Source organism: Corylus avellana, chromosome 10 (assembly GCF_965113065.1).
Source record: "Corylus avellana chromosome 10, dhCorAvel1.hap1.2, whole genome shotgun sequence".
Taxonomy (NCBI): Eukaryota; Viridiplantae; Streptophyta; class Magnoliopsida; order Fagales; family Betulaceae; genus Corylus; species Corylus avellana.
Window position 1 is genome coordinate 19,724,611 of NC_142499.1, and position 18,335 is coordinate 19,742,945.

Sequence of the window (18,335 nt, forward strand, 5' to 3'; positions counted from 1 at the left end):
ATATTAAGAATATTCCAAGACGCAAGGAATTAAATCAATGAAAGCAACATGAGAAACTAATGGACTATTTAGGTGCATAAGACAAAAGAAAGAAAAGAAAGACAACCAAAGTAAAATATTTTTGTCTTTTTAAAATTTTTCACAAAAGAAATGCATACAAACAAAAGACAATTGTAAAACAAATAAAACAATAATGCACTGCAAAAAGAAAAACATGCTCTAGAATACGCAAAGATATGTAAGAAAATCAATCCTAGGCAATGCATGTGGGTGACTCACCTAACATAAGGTGAGATCACCACCACTCCCCCTCAAGGGGTGAATGGTATCATCCTTCCTAACCCACACTTGAGAAATCTTAGGTCTAGACTTATGACTTTGCTTAAACTTATCTAGTCTAGATAGCACTTATCTCATCATTATGACCAAACCCTCACTTTCTTTCCTAGAATATGAATTTTCACTTTTATGCTTATGGGATTTCAAATCAAAACACTTGGGTCGAATATGACCAACCTTTCCACAATGATGACGAGTGAGCACAAACCGTTTAGAAGGTACTTTTCTAGGAGGATACATGACTCTAGGCTTAGGGTAAGATGCATGATGCTCAACATAAATTTTCTTACCTTTCTTACCATGGAGAGTCGAAGGAGCTGCTTGATTTTCTTTCTTAGGTGTAGCTTTGAATTTCCGAAAGTTTGGTCTAATGTGACCAACAATCCCTCAATGGTGGCATGTAGGAACAAACTTACCTTGAGTTTGTTTAACTGAAGGAGTCTTGAAAAAATTAGCCTTGACTTCTTTAACATTTACAGGCTCAACATTCAAAGACTCATTAGAAGCATGTGAAGTAGATGCACCAGCATTATTGTAACGACCTCGATTTTAAAAACTCTCATATAAACAATATTAAATAGATTAAAAGAATAAATGAATAAATTAGATCAATGATATATGGATTAATGATATTGAATAACTATTTAGTGTTACAAGTATATTACATTGATTTTTGACATCTTTTGTATATCCATTCAATTCTAAAATTTAGCTTCACTAATATGTTTATGAGCATAATTAAACACAATCTAGTAAATAAATTATTTATATTGGTGTTTAGTGAAGTTAGAAATTAATTTGAAGTTTTGTAGTTTTTGGCCTAAAAAGCAGTGTCTTAATTTTCATACTGTCTAAATGGGATTAAAACTGCTAAAGAAAGATATCAAGGCTAGCCACCTTTGTTGAAAGCTTAAAGTCTTCTAGTAATGATGATTATAGTAAATATCATGATTATAATGATTTAATAAGGCAAGTGGCCAAGTGGGAATGCAAATAGTTAAAGCCTAAGTTGAATTGGAAACTTTGTATAGGCCAAAAGTAGACTCAAACGAACTCGGATGAAGTCGAACCAAAAATATAAAATGTTTGTTTCAGAGTCCTCTATCTACTCTCAAAATTTCATGTCAATCGGAGTACGTTTGGACATTGAAAAATGGATCGGAATACACTGCCCTCATTTTGGACGAAAATTCTAATTAGTATAGAGCATGAAATATGGACTAGGTTCATTCTTTTGGTTAAATCCATCTCAACCCTTAGATCAAATGTGTAAAAATAAATCCTAACCATTCATTCTCTTATAAATAGAGCCTTAGCTAAATTCACTTTCACTTAAGTTTTTACAATCTTAGAACAAGTAAAATTGTTTGCTCCTCCTTTCATTTTATTTCTTAGTTCTACTCAAATACCATATAGCCTAGATCTTTCTTGTAGTGTTCAAGCGTTTTTCTAAAACTAGCTACCTAGAGAAGATTTGGTGGAGTTTTACTTCTAAAGGATTATTGGGTAAGTGTTTCATGTATAAATATCATGATTTATTGCTTTTATTACTTGTCCTCATTTAATTGTTTAAAGACCCAATAAAGCGTATAATGTAAAATAAAGTAATGGAACAAGTGAATTAATAATAAAGAGTTAGTGGACAAAATCAATTAAGGACTTATAATATTATCTATATATTATTTACTTTACAGTATTTACATTCAGTCATTTCTTTTATGTCATTTAAATTTCTGTTCATATTTCTGGCGGTAAAGACCATTTGATGTCATCCCCGAAATATGCATTTAACATTTACATTCAGTCATTTCTTTTATGTCATTTAAATTTCTGTTCATATTTCTGGCGGTAAAGACCATTTGATGTCATCCCCGAAATATGCATTTAACATTTACATTCAGTCATTTCTTTTATGTCATTTAAATTTCTGTTCATATTTCTGGCGGTAAAGACCATTTGATGTCATCCCCGAAATATGCATTTAACATTTACATTCAGTCATTTAACTAGTTATATATGACTATTTTATATTAATATAATAAAATGAGTAAGTAAAGATGAAGTGACGGATAATAAATAAATATAAAAAGATGAGTGTCTTTAAACAATGATATTATTGGAGAATGAACTAAGTATTGTTTGTATGTATGTATTATATGCAGAAGTGGAGCAGAATACTACACTAAGGAGAGTAAGTATGGATATACTTACTGAGTACTAGCTTTGTTTTATTGTTATAGGAATTCTTATTTTGTCTTATTGATATAATTTTGCAATACAACTGCTGCATAATGTGTCTAATAAAATGGGCTGATAAGATAGCCACCTTAAGAACAAGCTGGGTGGATTGCCGCGAGGAACTGTCGGTATCTCAGTGGATGGGGGTATATAACCGTCCAACAGGCCTAATATATAACTAAGCTGGGGCGGTGTAGTTGCCGGCACCAAACAGGTAAACCTCTAAAGTGTGAGGGACATAACGGACGTAAGCGGGCTGAGAGCTCATGAGAAGAGGTCTGAAGAAAGATTATCATAAAACACAAACTAATCTGTCATTACGCTGCATTCACAACTCATTCATTTTTATATATTTTAGTCTTTAATCTTATTTGTTCAAACTAGTCTTTTTAGTTTTTATATCTAGGAAAATAGATTACTCACTTGTTTGCCTATGTAAATATGATAACGTCATCTTTACATAGATCTTGATGCAGGGATAGAAAGTGAGGACGATGGTCCTTTTACTGGTTTTGATGGTTGATAGACCATCTGCTGCAGGATTTATGCTTACTCTATGGAGCAAGTCTCATTTATGTTAATCGCTTTTATTATGTATGGTGATGTGTGTAAACTTAATAGATATTACTATGTTAATTTAGGTGCCGTCTGTGGCATATATTTGGTACACATAGTGTGTACTTATGTTGTAATGAAAACCATGTTTCTATTTTATTTAATAATATATCACCTCGAGGTATTTCAGTCAGCTCAGCTGTGTTGTGTAAGTTATTCCTAGGTCATAGAAAAAGGAAAAAATATACATACTCCGCTGTAAGATTGTATTTTCTAAAGTTGCAGCGTCACGACTTCGATATTTGCTAGTTCAAATATCGGGGCGTTACAATTATCAATAATCATACTAGGCTTATTAGAAACAGATTCTTCAATACAAAGAAAGCTTTTCAGATTATCACTAGAGGAATTTCGTGAGAGTTCCTTAGAAACATTCAATTAATTCTCAAGTGATAAAAGACTTTTCAACAAGCATAGAAATCTTAGATTTCAAAGAATCAATCAAGATATGTGATTTAGACAAATCATTCACCAAAAATTCTTTCTCGGATTTCAAATAGTCAATTAAGACATGTGATTCAGACAATTCATTAGCCAATGACTCTTTATTATGCATAACATCTTTAAGTTTACTGGAAACCTTGTTATAGGCTTTGAACACTAATTTAAAATCATTATACAACTGTTGAACACTAATTTAAAAATCATTATACAACTGTTGAACATCAATCTCATCATCAGAATTAATGAAACTAAACTGAAAGGTATTCATGGCAAAAAGAAGTCAAAAGATCTCACACAGGAATTTAATCTAAACAGAGTGAACCCGCTCTGATACCAATTGAAAAACGCTAAACAGATAAATATCACAGTTTATGCGGAATTAACGGATATTTATCAAAGCAAACAATCATCAAAATAAGAGCAATCACACACACGGATTTTGGTGACGAAGATGAAACTTTTTAGAAAACGCTCTAAAAGTAAAACTTCTCCAAGACAGCAAAACCCAGGAAATCATTATCAAAAGATTATCCAGAAATTACAGACACTAAGAACACTTACAATCCTATGCAAGCCCTTGACTCTGTAAGATCAACAGGCCTTCAACTCGTCTCTTTGCTCACAATCTTCTTCAACGTGATTCTCTTTTACCGGATCCTTCCGATAGACTTCTCAATGAAGCGCACAATGAAACTAACAAAATCCTTTAAGATGAATAATTAGGCTTACAAAGATTTTCGCTCTAAGCACAGTCTCTCACGAAACATGGGGTGAAATTTCGTACATCTCTCACTTAAATGAGATGTATATATATCGCACACCAAAACCCCAGACACCGACACATTTAAAATTACGTTTTGGGATGTAACACTTACGGGGTGTCCGGACAGGTTATTGGGCTGTTCGGATAGGACCTTGCGGATGACAGAAACTGAGTTTCTGAAACTACTGTCCGAACTTGATTAACAGCTCCGATCAATGAGCGTTTGTGATCGGATTGAGCTGAAACTTTGTAGGGATGTTCATGACACGTGAATCCTCATTGTGAACGGTAGAGATTGGAATCTGAGCATTCTATATCAGTGTTTGAGCCCGTGGACAGTAGCCTCTGCATTTTGAAACCGAATTAAGCCAACAAAAATACTAACATTTGCTTCTTCCAAAATCTTGTTATTAAATAATATTCTTCGTACTCGTGATATCAAAAAGAATCTCAATTCTATTATTGAATTGATTTGTGAAAACGATGTTGTTTTTGAATTACACCCTGCGTTCAAAAGATAACAGTTGCCATTTCCTGTCACGATGCAAAAAGGGACCATTACGACGGGAGTCGAGTATTTCAGAGGCGACCCATTAGGCATTCTCGTTGCGATGGCATCGTGGAATGCAGAAGAAAAAAAAAAATTGAACTTCTCATTCCCCATTTTTTTTTTTAAAAAAATAAAATAAATAAGACACCTCAACAAGAGCAAATTAAATGCACACAATTAACACACATCATGATCGTGAGAATGATGAGCCCACAATGATCTCCAGAGTATTCTAATCAATTTAAAATACGTGCACACATGATGGTTTTTCAAACTAACACAAAGCATTTGAAGTATTGTTAAGTTTAACTGGCTAAGACATGAGTGATGTGAGTGAAGCAATTCACAGGTGAGGACAAGATAACCATGTGAGAGGATGATAGGCAGACTCATAAACTAGATAGACACAACTACAAGAAATAAAAGGCAAACCCTTTTTCGTGGATCTAAACTGCACCACTCACACACCCATTCATTTTTAATTAAGTTCAGCAAGTGTTTGGAAAAAATGTAAAATTAATCATTGTGGTTTACCTGATTTACAATTAACTTTATGCGGAATGGAACTCGAAGGTCCCTGAGATATGCCAAAAAAAAAATTTAGTCCTTACAGCCAAATTTCGTCCACTAATTTAACAGATTATGTTAGTGTGACTTAAGTAAAACAAGTATCCCAATTTTATTGACTCTAACGTTTCACTCTATCATAATCTGTTAAGTTAGTAAACGAAATTTGGTTGTAAGGACTAAATTAATTTTTTAGCATACTTCAAGGACTTTTGAGTTTATTTTGATACCACATGGAGTTAATTGTAAATCAGATAAACCACAATGACTAATTTTATACCTTTTAACGACTAATCAAGGAATTAATTGCATTTTTTCCTTAAGTGTTTCACCTTTTATCGTAATGCTTAGACACTAGCTCTTTGATGCATAAGAAGAAAGCATGAAACACAATCATAGCCAAGAAACACACAACCTACCCTAGGTAAGACCATCACTAGAACCGAAAATCAATTGAAATATGCCATTCAGCCATAGCAAGAAATCCCCCCCAAAATAATTATGAATTTGCTACACAATTCTAGACTCCGAATACCTCTTTCTCCCTAAATCCTTTTGTAGCAACAAAAAGATCTTTGTATTCGAATCTCTCAGGCCCATAGTCAAGCTCCCATTCTTCCAGTAATTCTGCAAACTTCCTCTTCCTTCTTATGACATAAATTACACTTGAAATTGCTACCGAGACTAAACTAACAACCATCACAAGCAACCCAATTGTCAAAAATTTAGATCTGGATTTACCTCCTATCCAAAGAAAACTTTCTTATTTTCTAAGTGCCATCAAGCACAACAAAGTGAGAAAACCCTAATGAGATGTGTGGCTACCAAGTTTCTCTCCCTCTCACTCTCTTCTTGTTACAAAGCCTCCTCTTTATAGCGGCTCAAAGTCGGTTTACCTCTCCAAATCCATGTTGGAGTACTGCACATCGGCTAAAACAAAGTCCAAATCAGACATGGACTAGAAATTCACTTAGGTTGAAAAAGTGAATTCCAAAACCAACTTGGAGAGGTGAACACACGTGAGAGAAAAAAAAAATCCTTGACAATAATGAACAGTGATGGGCCCCACAAATTGACTTGATTAATTCATGGCACCACACAACAAAATCCACATTGACTTGAATTCCATCAAGTTCGAAATGCAAATCTTCTCATGACGTCTCCTCCAACACCCACACGGCCACGGGTAATCACAAGCTACAAACAACAATCAAGTCCAAGCAACTCTTGAACTTGAGAACCAGAACTGGCTTAGTCAACATATTCACTGGATTTTCCTCAAATACAATTATCTTCAGTATGATATTTCCTTGTGTCACAACCAGATCACCAGCATAATCTGAATCGACATACCCAATGACATTAGAACCGATACCACTGTCTCTGTCAGAGACTAAGCCAACATCTGTAGCACCCCATAAATAACGGAATATCAAATTCACTGCCGGCCAGTAAACCATGCTAAGATTAACAACTCTGACTGCATGCGAAACATCTGGACAAATGCACTCCACAGCATACATGATGCTCCCAAACGCACTAAAATAATATAGATGCGATATGAAATGCTCCTCCCTTGATGATGGCACCTTGCCATCCAAAATCTTTGCCAAACCTTGTTGTCGCATTAAAGAACGCATCTTGATACACCAAAGACTGAAACTATTCTGACCATCAAACTTTTCTACTTCAAATTTTGCAAAAGCCATCCCGCAAAATAAAGAACCCAGGCTCTGATACCACTTGTTGTGCACAGAATTAAAATACAGGATCCCACAGAAGCAGAAAAGAACAGAATGCAAAATAGATCAATCACACATAACATCAAGATTTAAGTAGTTCGGCTTAACAAGCCTACATCCACTGGCGGAGACGATCCGGAAGAAATTCACTATCAAAAGATGGAGTACAAAGGAGTAAGGAGAAAACCACTCAAAATCCAAAGCCCCAATACACCCAAATCTCACTCTCACACAAAAGAGAAAAATACAAAAGAGAAAAAAAGAATTGACAAAGAAAACTCTCTTATTCTCTAAGTGCCATAAAGCACAACAAAGTGAGAAAACCCTAATGAGATGTGTGGCTACTAAGTTTCTCTCACTCTCACTCTCTTCTTGTTGCAAAGCCTCCTCTTTATTGAGGCTCAAAGTCGGTTTACTTCTTCAAATCCAAGTTGGAGTACTGCACATCTGCTAAAACAAAGTCCAAATCCGACTTGGACTAGAAATTCACTTAGGTTGAAAAAGTGAATTCCAACACCAACTTGGAGAGGTGAACACATGCACGTAAGAGGAAAAAAAATCCATGACAATAATGAATAGTGGTGGGCCCCACAAATTGACTTGATTAATTCAAGGCACCACACAACAAGGCGAATTTGAAATTCTGCGAATGAAAGAATCTGAGTCAATTACGGATTATTTTTCAAGGGTGTTGGCCATAGTAAATCAAATGAAGAGATATGAAAAATAATTGGAAGATGTTCGAGTCATTGAGAAGATCCTCCATTCCTTGCAACAAAAATTTGACTATATCGTTGTAGCTATTGAAGAGTCAAAAGATTTAGAAACCATAAGTATTGATCAACTCATGGGATCTCTTCAAGCCCATGAAGAAAGGCTCAAGAAGAAGAAGGAAGAGCCATTGGAGCAAGTTCTAGCTACAAAGCTCTTTTTCAAAGAGAATGATAAAGAGCAAGAAAGGAGTCGAAGAGAACAAGGACGAGGACGTGGTCATGGCCATGGTAGAGGACGAGGAAGAGGCGGACGTAATTGGAACAATTACGATGAAAGAGGTCAAGCATCAAGAGGACGAGGATGAGAAAATAATTGGAAGCAATATGGAAGAAGGTATGATAAATCTCAAGTTAAATGTTATAATTGCCAAAAATATGGCCATTATGCTTGGGAGTGTAGAAGCAATGCTAACAATGTTGAAGAGAAAGCCAATTATGTTGAAGACGAGGAAGCGGAGCCCACTTTGTTGCTAGCTTATAAAGGAGAAGAAAGAGGAGAGAAGAACTCGTGGTATCTTGACAACGTGGCAAGCAACCATATGTGTGGAGACAAAAACAAGTTTGCGGAGCTTAATGAATTGGTGAGCGGGAATGTTACTTTTGAGACTTGTCAAAAGTTCCAATAAAAGGGAAATATACAATCTCAATTCGCTTGAAAAATGGAGGACATCAATTTATTACAAACATTTATTTTGTTCCACATATGAAAAGTAATATTTTGAGCTTGGGACAACTCTTGGAAAAAGACTATGAAATTCATATGAAAAATAATAGTCTTTCACTAAGAAATGATAAGAAGAATTTGATAGCCAAAGTTCCCATGACAAGCAATAGAATGTTTTTAATAAATATTCAAACGGATGTGGCTAAATGTCTCAAGACTTGATTGAACGATTCTTCTTGGCTTTGGCATTTGAGATTTGGGCATGTAAATTTTGGTGAATTAAAATTGTTGGAACAAAAGAGGATGGTGAATGGCTTGCCTTCTATTAATCAACCGGATCAACTTTGCGAAGGGTGTCTTGTTGGCAAACAGTTCTGGAAAAGCTTTCCAAAATAATCTACTACAAGAGCAAATGAGCCGCTTTAACTTGTTCATGCGTATGTTTGTGGTCCATTTAAGCAATCTTCATTCGGTAAAAATTGTTACTTCCTTCTTTTCATTGATGATTTTAGTCAGAAGACTTTGGTCTATTTTTTAAAGGAAAAATCTCAAGTGTTTGAGGTTTTCAAAAAATTCAAATCTTTTATGGAAAAACAAAGTGGCTATTGTATTAAATCCTTGAGATCCGAGAGAGGAGGCAAACTCACATCTAATGAATTTAAAGAATTTTGTGAAGAAAATAGAATTCGTCGTCCTTTAACACTTCCGAGATCGCCACAACAAAATGGTGTTGTTGAAAGAAAGAATAGGACAATTCTCAATACGGCTTGAAGCATGTTGAAGACAAAAAGAATGCCTAAATAATTTTGGGCAGAAGCTGTTGATTGTGCCATATATCTATTAAATCGTTGTCCTATAAGAAGCCTATGGAACAAAACACCACAAGAAGCATGAAGCGGAAGAAAGCCAAGTGTTTCTCATTTGCGTGTTTGTGGAAGCATTGGTTATATATACACAAGTACCGGATCAAGAGAGGTCCAAGCTTGATGATAAAAGCAAAATGTACATTTTCATTTGTGATGACTCAAGTTCTAAAGGCTACAAGCTTTACAATCCAAATTCCGGCAAAGTTGTAATTAGTAGAGATGTGGAGTTTGATGAAGAAGACTTTTGGGATTAGAGCATTCAAGAGGAAGAAAAATATGAATTCTTCCCTTCTCTTGAAGAAGAATAAGAGTCAAGAAACAAATAGCCCACTACACCTTCTCCATCTCCAACAAATTCTAGTGCATCGTCATCATCATCTTCAAGAGGGAGTTCCAGTGAAATGCCACCACATATGAGAAGTCTTCAAGAACTCTATGAGGTAACCGAGAATTTAAATGATGATCTAACTCTCTTTTGTCATTTTGTAGATTGTGAGCCAATATTTTTTGAAGAAGTGGTAAAAGATGAAAAATTGAGAAATGTCATGGATGAGCAAATCAAAGCAATTGAAAAGAACAACACATGGAAGTTGGCAACTATTCCAAAAGAACAAAAACCCATCGGAGAGAAATAGGTGGTCAAGGCAAAGAAGAATGAAGAAGGAGAAAGAGTGGATCCAACAATCTTCAAGTGTTTAGTTGGAAGTTTGAGATACTTGACATGCACAAGACTAGATATTTTCTATGGAGTTGGGCTTATTAGTCGCTATATGGAGCCACCTACCTCATTTCAAGGCGGCTAAAATAATTCTTCGTTATTTCAAGGAGGCTAAAACAAATTAAGTTTAAAAGGGGGTGTTGAATAATAAACTAAATTTTAGTAATATTTAGTGGAGTCTTTTCATTTCATATTCTCATATATATATATATATATATATATATATATATATATATATATGTTATTAAGTGAGTTGAACAGGTCTTGTCTTTTAGTTTTTCAAGAGTTATTTTATAGAGGAGTTACATGGGATTTATATGAGATGTAAATGAATGAAGTTATTGTAAAGAAGTTAGAAGGGTCATTTGTATCCTATAAATATCCATGTAAGTAAGTTATTTTATTAAGTTGAATAAAGTTAATTATTCCTCTTCCTATTTTGTGTTTTCTCTTAGTGAATGTTATTTCCAATTTTCAACAAATGACTCAGATACCTAAATGTTGTTAAATCACCAATTATTCCAAAATGTTAAGCTGATAGGAAGAGGTAAATTTAGAGTCTGTTTGGGATTGTGTTTAAGAAATAGAGCTTTTAAGTCAAAAAGTGTTTTTTGGCAAAAGCTTCATTTTTAAAATTTTGCCAAAAGTTTGTTTTGGCTATTTGAACCCTTAAATGAATTAACACGTGGAATATTTTGGCCATTTACCAAACGAGTATTTTTTTGAAGATGTAAATTTAATCACTTCAACACGTGGAAAATTTAATTTAAATGGGGGTGATTTGATGGAGTCAATGTTCGATTCCAGGATCTTTGACTCTAATACCATGTTAAATTACGAGTAGTCCAAAAAACTTAAGCTGATAGGAAGAGGTAAATTTAATCACTTAATCATTAGTTTAACAAATGCACCATTGTTGTCAGCATAATATCCTGCAGGAAAAGATTCCTCAGACGTCAACCCACTTATATCAATCCCAACATGGTTATCATTAATGTCACCAAACTCATCGGTCTGGATGGTATCAAGCTCTATGGCAACAACATGATTGGTGGCAAATGCCATGGCCGCTCAAAGTGGGATATTCAGAAATGATAGCAAATACAAAGGTCGTAGAGAAGGAGGAAGCGGTGCCATTCAAGGTTTTCTTGAAGCTGATCGGATAGGGGTAGAAAGCATGACCTTTTAGCTGTCTGGTGTCATTGGTCAGCCTCAAAAGGCCATTAGGGGTGATTTCAGCTATGCCGTCTAGGCTTAGATTTGCTGATCTAAACCCATTAAAGATGAAGCTGGCATCTTCAGAGGCTACAAAGCTCACCAGGAGAGGCAGCAGGATTGCAAGCTTGGGAAACATGGCAATTTTTTTATTTTTTATTTTTGCATAAATCGCTCTTCTCAAGTGGCGGATTTACATGGGGTGACCTGGGGCAGGCGCCCCTGGTAATAAAAAAAAATTAAAAAAATTCATTAAGTATTTTTCAATAAAAATTTTAAGGGTGCCCCTGGTAAAAAAAAAATTACCAAGGCGCCCCTGGCCTTCTTTTTGTCCTTAAAAAAGGGTCATCAACGCAGAAGTGTGGAGAAAGGAGGCTATTTTTTATTAAGGAGAGAGAATAAAGTTATATTTTAATAGGGGAGAGAGAGTAGATAATAGTTTTTTTATTTTTTGACATGTCCACACAAGAGAATGGAGGGGGATTCGAACTAGTGATCTCCGCTTCATTATGTTTTATTATTTTTTTGCGTCCCTAGTAACTCAAATTCCTAGATCCGTCACTGTTCTCACGGCTTCTTAATTAGTTTCACTTTCTTTTAAGTCCAAGAAATGTGGCCTTGCTTTACATATATCGAAGAAAATAGGTCCCGTTTTGTTGACATCCCAAATTGAATGGACAAAAATTTGTTACAAACGAATTTTCTGCAAATTCATACAAACTAATTAAAGTGACATATGTTCCTTAGCATGTAAAAATAATATTTTTTTTAATAATTATGGAACACATGCTTTATAATAGCATGTGTTTATCACGTGTTTTTTTTTTTTTTTTTAATAGTATTAATAAAAAAATAAGTACTTTTCATGTGTTTTTTTTAACATGTCATTTTATTAGGACTAATTTGTGACTCCATTGGCAAAGTAGTAGTCGTCTTAAAGTTGTGTTGTGCTAAGTGAAATAAAGTCATGCACGTCTGTGGCTTGTGTTACAGTTATCTATGGAGTTGACATGATTGAAGTTCAAATAATAGTAGAAGAGTCCAGGATTTTTGAATTCTATCGCCTTCTCGTAGTTGAACTCTTATAAAGTCTTTATTTTATTTTATCTTATGGTTTTGTTCTTTTATCTTTTATTTATTATTCTATATAAGGTGATATATTGCAAATTAACCAAAATGAACAATGATTAAAGTATTTTTTTTTATTGAAGCTCTAAGCTATTGAGATGAAGTTTCTCTTTTTGTGATGTGATTCACCTTTTTTGGGTAACGAAATTCTACCAAAATCTATTGCGAATCGATGAAACTTTGTTTAACGTAAAATTTATTTTTAATATTTATTTTTTGGTTCTTCTTTCATCTTACGTTGTTATTATTATTATTATTATTATTATTATTATAAATAATCAACTACTTGTACAATTTTCAAAGAACCTTAAAGATATAAGAACTTGGTATTAATGTGTGACTACATTGCTATAAAAGAACAACTCTTACAAAGATATAAAACAAAAGAAATTAAAGGGAAAAATTATATTTAGTTCTTAGGTTTTTATTCAATTTAAATTTAGTTATTGAGTTTTCAATTTTAAGAATATAGTCTTTAGATTTTGCCCAAATATAAAATAAGTCAATTTGTCATTTTACCATCAAAATTAACGATTTGTCATTTGCTACATGTTTCATTTGACACGTCATGAACACTTCAATATAATATCACATCAACAAGTGTTACGTCATTCATTAAAAAAAAAAAAAAAAAAAAAAAATCGATCTATTGCATTGCATTCTTGACGGATCCATTAGCGTGGCATTGTATTGGAGTGTTGAGACTTGAGATGGACATTGACGTGTCAAATGAGACACATGTAGCCGATGATAAACTGTTAATTTTGACGGTAAAGTGATAAAAAGACCTTATCCTTGAAATTGAAAACTCAATGACTAAATCAAATGAAAATCTAAGGACTAAATATGATTTTTTTTTTTCAAAAATTAATTTCTCTCGTTACGAATTTTTTTTTTTTTTTTTTTTTTTCCATTTCTTCTTCTCTCCTCTCCTCTCTCTCTCTCTCTCTCTCTTTCATTCTTTCTCACGCATGCATGCTCTCCCAAAACTCACAAACATACTTCATTCCAGCTCTGGCTCCGACTGCTAGAAAAAAAAAAAAGAAAAAAAAAAGACAAATTTAAAAAATATGACAATTAGGAAAATATAATTTCTCAAATATATAGATAATATTGGAGACAAAATAAAGAAATATTTAAATAAAAGAGTAAAAGTAGATCCTTAATTTAGGGAGCACGATGTAGCACATATGATCACCTAGCAATGACACTGAAGATCACTAAAGTCTTAGCTTATGTGTTGACTACATAACCCCATATATGATACTCATTAGGCTCAATATCTATTAGGCAACTAATCATATGCAGCCATATATGTAGCAGGGTCACTAGCAAGTAATTGTTGTAAACAAAAGTAACTACCTTTACAGAAGGAACCCAAAAAATAAAATAAAAGGGGTCGAAGATTAACCTGTCCAACACTCAAAAGTGAGCATACTTGTGGTAATGTCTCTCCAGAATTCGCGCCTTCACAATTAAGCATGAACATATAGATTAGACCCACAAACAAAAAAAACCTTTTGACGAGGCCAAGCTGTGAATTTCAAATAAATTTCCGGTATTTTCCAGGCAACAAACGAAGCCCTAAATCTGGCACTGAACATTATTCTATTGCAATTATTTTTGAAGGAAAGCGAAATACCTGAAACTTGGGAAGGTGCAGAGCTCTCCACCACTCTCACCGGCATTTCTTTGATGAATGATCGAATCCCAATTCCCAGTCAAAGAATCCAAATGTGAAGGGTCAATATCACGCTTTGTAATTTGGGTATTCGATCTTTCCATCCGACTGGGTATTCGATCTTTCTCTACGCAATTATCAGGGGCGGTCCGAGTGGATCCGACTCGTTACGGGCTGTTGGATTATTCGTTTCCTGTATTCGTAGTAAAGGTCATTCAAAGTGAAAAGAAGATAAATATAGAACATCAGGTAAGAAATCTTGTATTTTTTTTTTTTTTCCATTTTGATTTTCAAGACCTCAATTTTTAATGTGATATTTTCAGATCTGAGTTTATACCCAATTTAAATTTGAGATCTTTGTTAACATTTTTGGATTAATTGATAACAAATTACTATGAAAATACAATTCTGCCTCTCTTATTAATATTTTTTTTTAAGAAATATTAATAAATTTCTATAAAAAATAATAATTACATTTTAATTTTTTGTAATTTTTTTATTTAGGGTATAATTAAAATTTTGTAAGAAATCATAAAAAATAGAACCCTTGATTTGATTTAATCATTTTAAAACTTTAGGGATCAATTTAAAAATATTTTTTTCTTTCTTTTTTTTTTTTTCTTTTTTTTTTTTTTTAAAAAAAAACTTACTCTTAGACTTGATTTAGTATTTTTGTTTTCTTTTTTAATCGTTTCCCCACATACCATCTTTAATTGAGAATTTAATACTCCATTCGTATTTTCTTGATTTATCTTTAAATCAATCATAATAAAAATTATAATTTCTTATTTTAAAACAAATGCATTAAATGATATTCTTTAAAAACTTACATTTTATAAGGTGGATAAACAATTTATGATTAAGCAAGTAGCTAATAAGATGTATGGTGTGTTATCGTTATAGATTTGTGTTGTTTTGTGATGTCAATTTCAAATACCACATGCTCTTTAGAGGGTTCCTTTCTTTTACCTACGATTAATTAAAATCAAAGTTAATTTCATCATTAGTATATAATTTTTGGGTAAAAATTGTTCTCCTTTTTCTGTATTTCATGCCTTCTCTAATGCGAATTGGGCTGGCTGTCCCGATAATCGCAAATTCACTAGCGGCTATTGTACTTATCTTGGCTCTAATCTAATCTCATAGAGCTCTAAAAAACTAAAGACTACACTGAATCGAGTATTGGTCCCATGTCAATGCCATTGCCAAGCTACATAGTGTGATAATATTGGAGCCACATATTTGACTGCGAATTCAACTTTTCATGCCGGAACAAAACATATTGAAATACTCTCACTTTGTGCTTGATTATGTTGCTGCCAAGAATCTTCTGATTCGGTTTATTCTCAGCAAAGACAACCTAGCAGACGTGTTTACCAAGCCTCTTTTGTCTACAAGATTTCACTTCCATTACAGTTTAGTTTGCAGGGGCATGTAAGAGCAGATAATCAAATAGTTGGACATTTGATATCTACTCCTAAAGATAATGCAGAGGATAGAAGCAGCAACTCAAATCCAGCACTTAAAGATAATGCAGCAGCTCAATATCATGATAGAAATAGGATAGGAAAGCTATTTTGAATTTTGTATTTATCATTGTACTCTACTGTATATGACAGAATATAAATACAAGCTGAAATCTCAAGACAAAGTGTGAGAAACATTTTATAAAACATCTATTGTTGATTACCTTATACCCTTTTCTGTTCATGCTGTATAATACGTATGTAAAAGTCTAATCTCCATTACAGGACATGAATATAAATACTTTTTTTTTTTTCAAGGGGTGAAATCTGTTCCTTAATAATGGCATCCAGTATGAATCCAAAACGCTAATGAATTATTATCGTCCCAATACATCTATTTCGACGGATATAGGAGCATGCAAAGTTGCAAAATATATGATCAGAGAGGTCCATGTTCATACATATGCCGCACAACCTTAAAGAAATAAATTATAGTTGATCATTCCAAAAAATCACACTTTAATGGTCACAAACAAACTTACAATGGGTAACAAAAACTTTAAGAATCAGCGACCCCCTGAAAGAAGCGAATCTGCAACGAAAGACAAAGGCTTGAACACCTTGTCCATAGGAGCCGCGGGATAAGACATGGCGAACGTTAAGCCGCTGGCATAAAGACCAACCGACTGTAACTCTGGAAGAGGAACATCCCCCTCCAAGAACTGCACAACTTGGCGCATGCTTGGCCTAGCTGCAGGCTCTGAATTAGAGCACAGCAACCCAAGTTTCAATACCAACTCTACTTCCTCTGCTACATAATCTGTGCCCAAATTTGGATCCCTTGCCTCAAGAATTTCGCCTCGGTTCAATTGAGAAAACACCAAATCAACCAAAATGACATCCTCTGTTCGCCACCGTGGCTCTATTGGTCTTCTTCCACAAGCCACCTCAAGCAAAAGGCTCCGAAGGCAAACACATCGGTGCTTGTTGTGGCCTTGCCGCTTCGAGTAAGCTCCGGCGCAATATACCCAATGGTTCCAACCACATGGGTCGTCTGAGGGTCAGTTCCACGGTCATAAAATCTTGCAAGACCGAAGTCTCCTAATCTAGCATTCAGTTCACCATCTAGCAAGACATTACTAGCCTTGACATCTCTGTGAACAACAACTTGCTCCCATTCTTCGTGTAGATAAAACAGCCCTGATGCCACACCTTTTATTACTCGAAATCTCTGGCTCCAGCACAGAGTGAGCGTAGGTTGGTAAAAAAGGTACTTATCTAGGCTTCCACTAGGCATGAAGTCATACACCAACAGCAGCTCTTTCTTTCGCCTGCAATACCCCAAGAGTGGTACTAAATTTCTGTGGCGGAGCCGACCCATGCTGGCAATTTCTGCAACAAATTCTCTCATTCCCTGCCGTGATTCATGGGAGATCCTCTTCACCGCAATCTCAATTTTGGAGGTAGGTAGTACACCTTTATAGACCTTACCAAATCCACCTTTGCCCAATTGCTCTTTCTCCCTAAATCCTTTTGTGGCAACAAAAAGATCTTTGTATTTGAATCTCTGAGGCCCATAGTCAAGCTCCCAGTCTTCCAGCAATTCTTCGAACTTCTTCTTCCTTCTTATGACATAAATTGCACCTGAAATTGCTACCGACGCTAAACTAACAATTATCACAGGCAACCCAATTGTCAAAAATTTAGATATCGGTTTACCTACTAATATCGGAGGCAGCTGAACTTGAGAGAAAAGAAGTTCTGGAGCCTGGCCATTCATCTTAAAGCTCCAAGCCAGAACATAATGGTTCGCTAGGAGCCGGCCAGTTGCGGACGCGAAGCCAACATACATGTTGTTGCCAATGATAGGTGAAAGATCGCAGGACAAAGACAATAGCGGAATTTTGGGTTTATCGACATCAAGTGGAGCTAAAGTAACATTGATTTGCTTCTGGACACCATCGTATTCCACCCAAACTTGCATTTGCTGCCCACTTATAAGGCTCAGGGTCCTAAACCCACCATTGTCATCAGCATAATATCCTACTGTAGCAGATCCCTCGGACCTCAAGCCATTTATATCAATCCCAACATGGTTATCATTGATGTCGTCAAATTCTTGGTTCTTGAATGTATCGAGCTCTACGGCAACGACTTGATTCTTGGGATCACCATTGTTGGTAAAATTGAAAAGGCCAAGGTGCTGGGCTGGACTAGCTGCCGGGAGTCCTCTTGTTGGAGCAATCACGAAAGCAAGCCCATGACCGGTAAGAGCGTCTTTTTCAGAAACGATAGCGAAGACGAAAGTCGTAGAGAAGGAGGAAACGGCGCCATTCGACGAGTTCCTGAAGCTTATTGGATTGGGGTAGAAAGCATGACCCTTTGCAGAGATTGTATTATTAGTGAGCTTCAAAAGGCCAGTGGAAGTCATTTCTGCTATGCCGTCTCGGCTTAGATTTGCCGACTTAAACCCGACGAAGGTGAAGCTGGTATCTTGGGAGGATACGAAGCTGATTAGGAGAGACAGAAGCAATACAAGCCTGGACAACATGCCTATGATTTTCAT

At 35.0% G+C, this 18,335-nt stretch overlaps 1 protein-coding gene and 1 pseudogene across 1 annotated transcript in view; both read right to left on the bottom strand.

Moving 5' to 3' along the window:
* The window catches only part of LOC132192308 (uncharacterized), a 69,400-nt gene extending 55,002 nt beyond the window's left edge, over window positions 1–14,398 (bottom strand). The window contains exons 1-2 of the mRNA XM_088511251.1: window positions 14,265–14,398; window positions 14,034–14,089 (exon numbers count right to left, since the gene is read on the bottom strand). Coding sequence (XP_088367377.1) covers window positions 14,034–14,089; window positions 14,265–14,310 — 102 coding nt within the window. The 5' untranslated portion in view covers window positions 14,311–14,398. The remainder of the gene's footprint in view (window positions 1–14,033; window positions 14,090–14,264) is intronic.
* A 1,937-nt stretch (window positions 14,399–16,335) lies between these two features.
* LOC132161902 (L-type lectin-domain containing receptor kinase IV.1 pseudogene) lies at window positions 16,336–18,335 on the bottom strand (annotated as a pseudogene).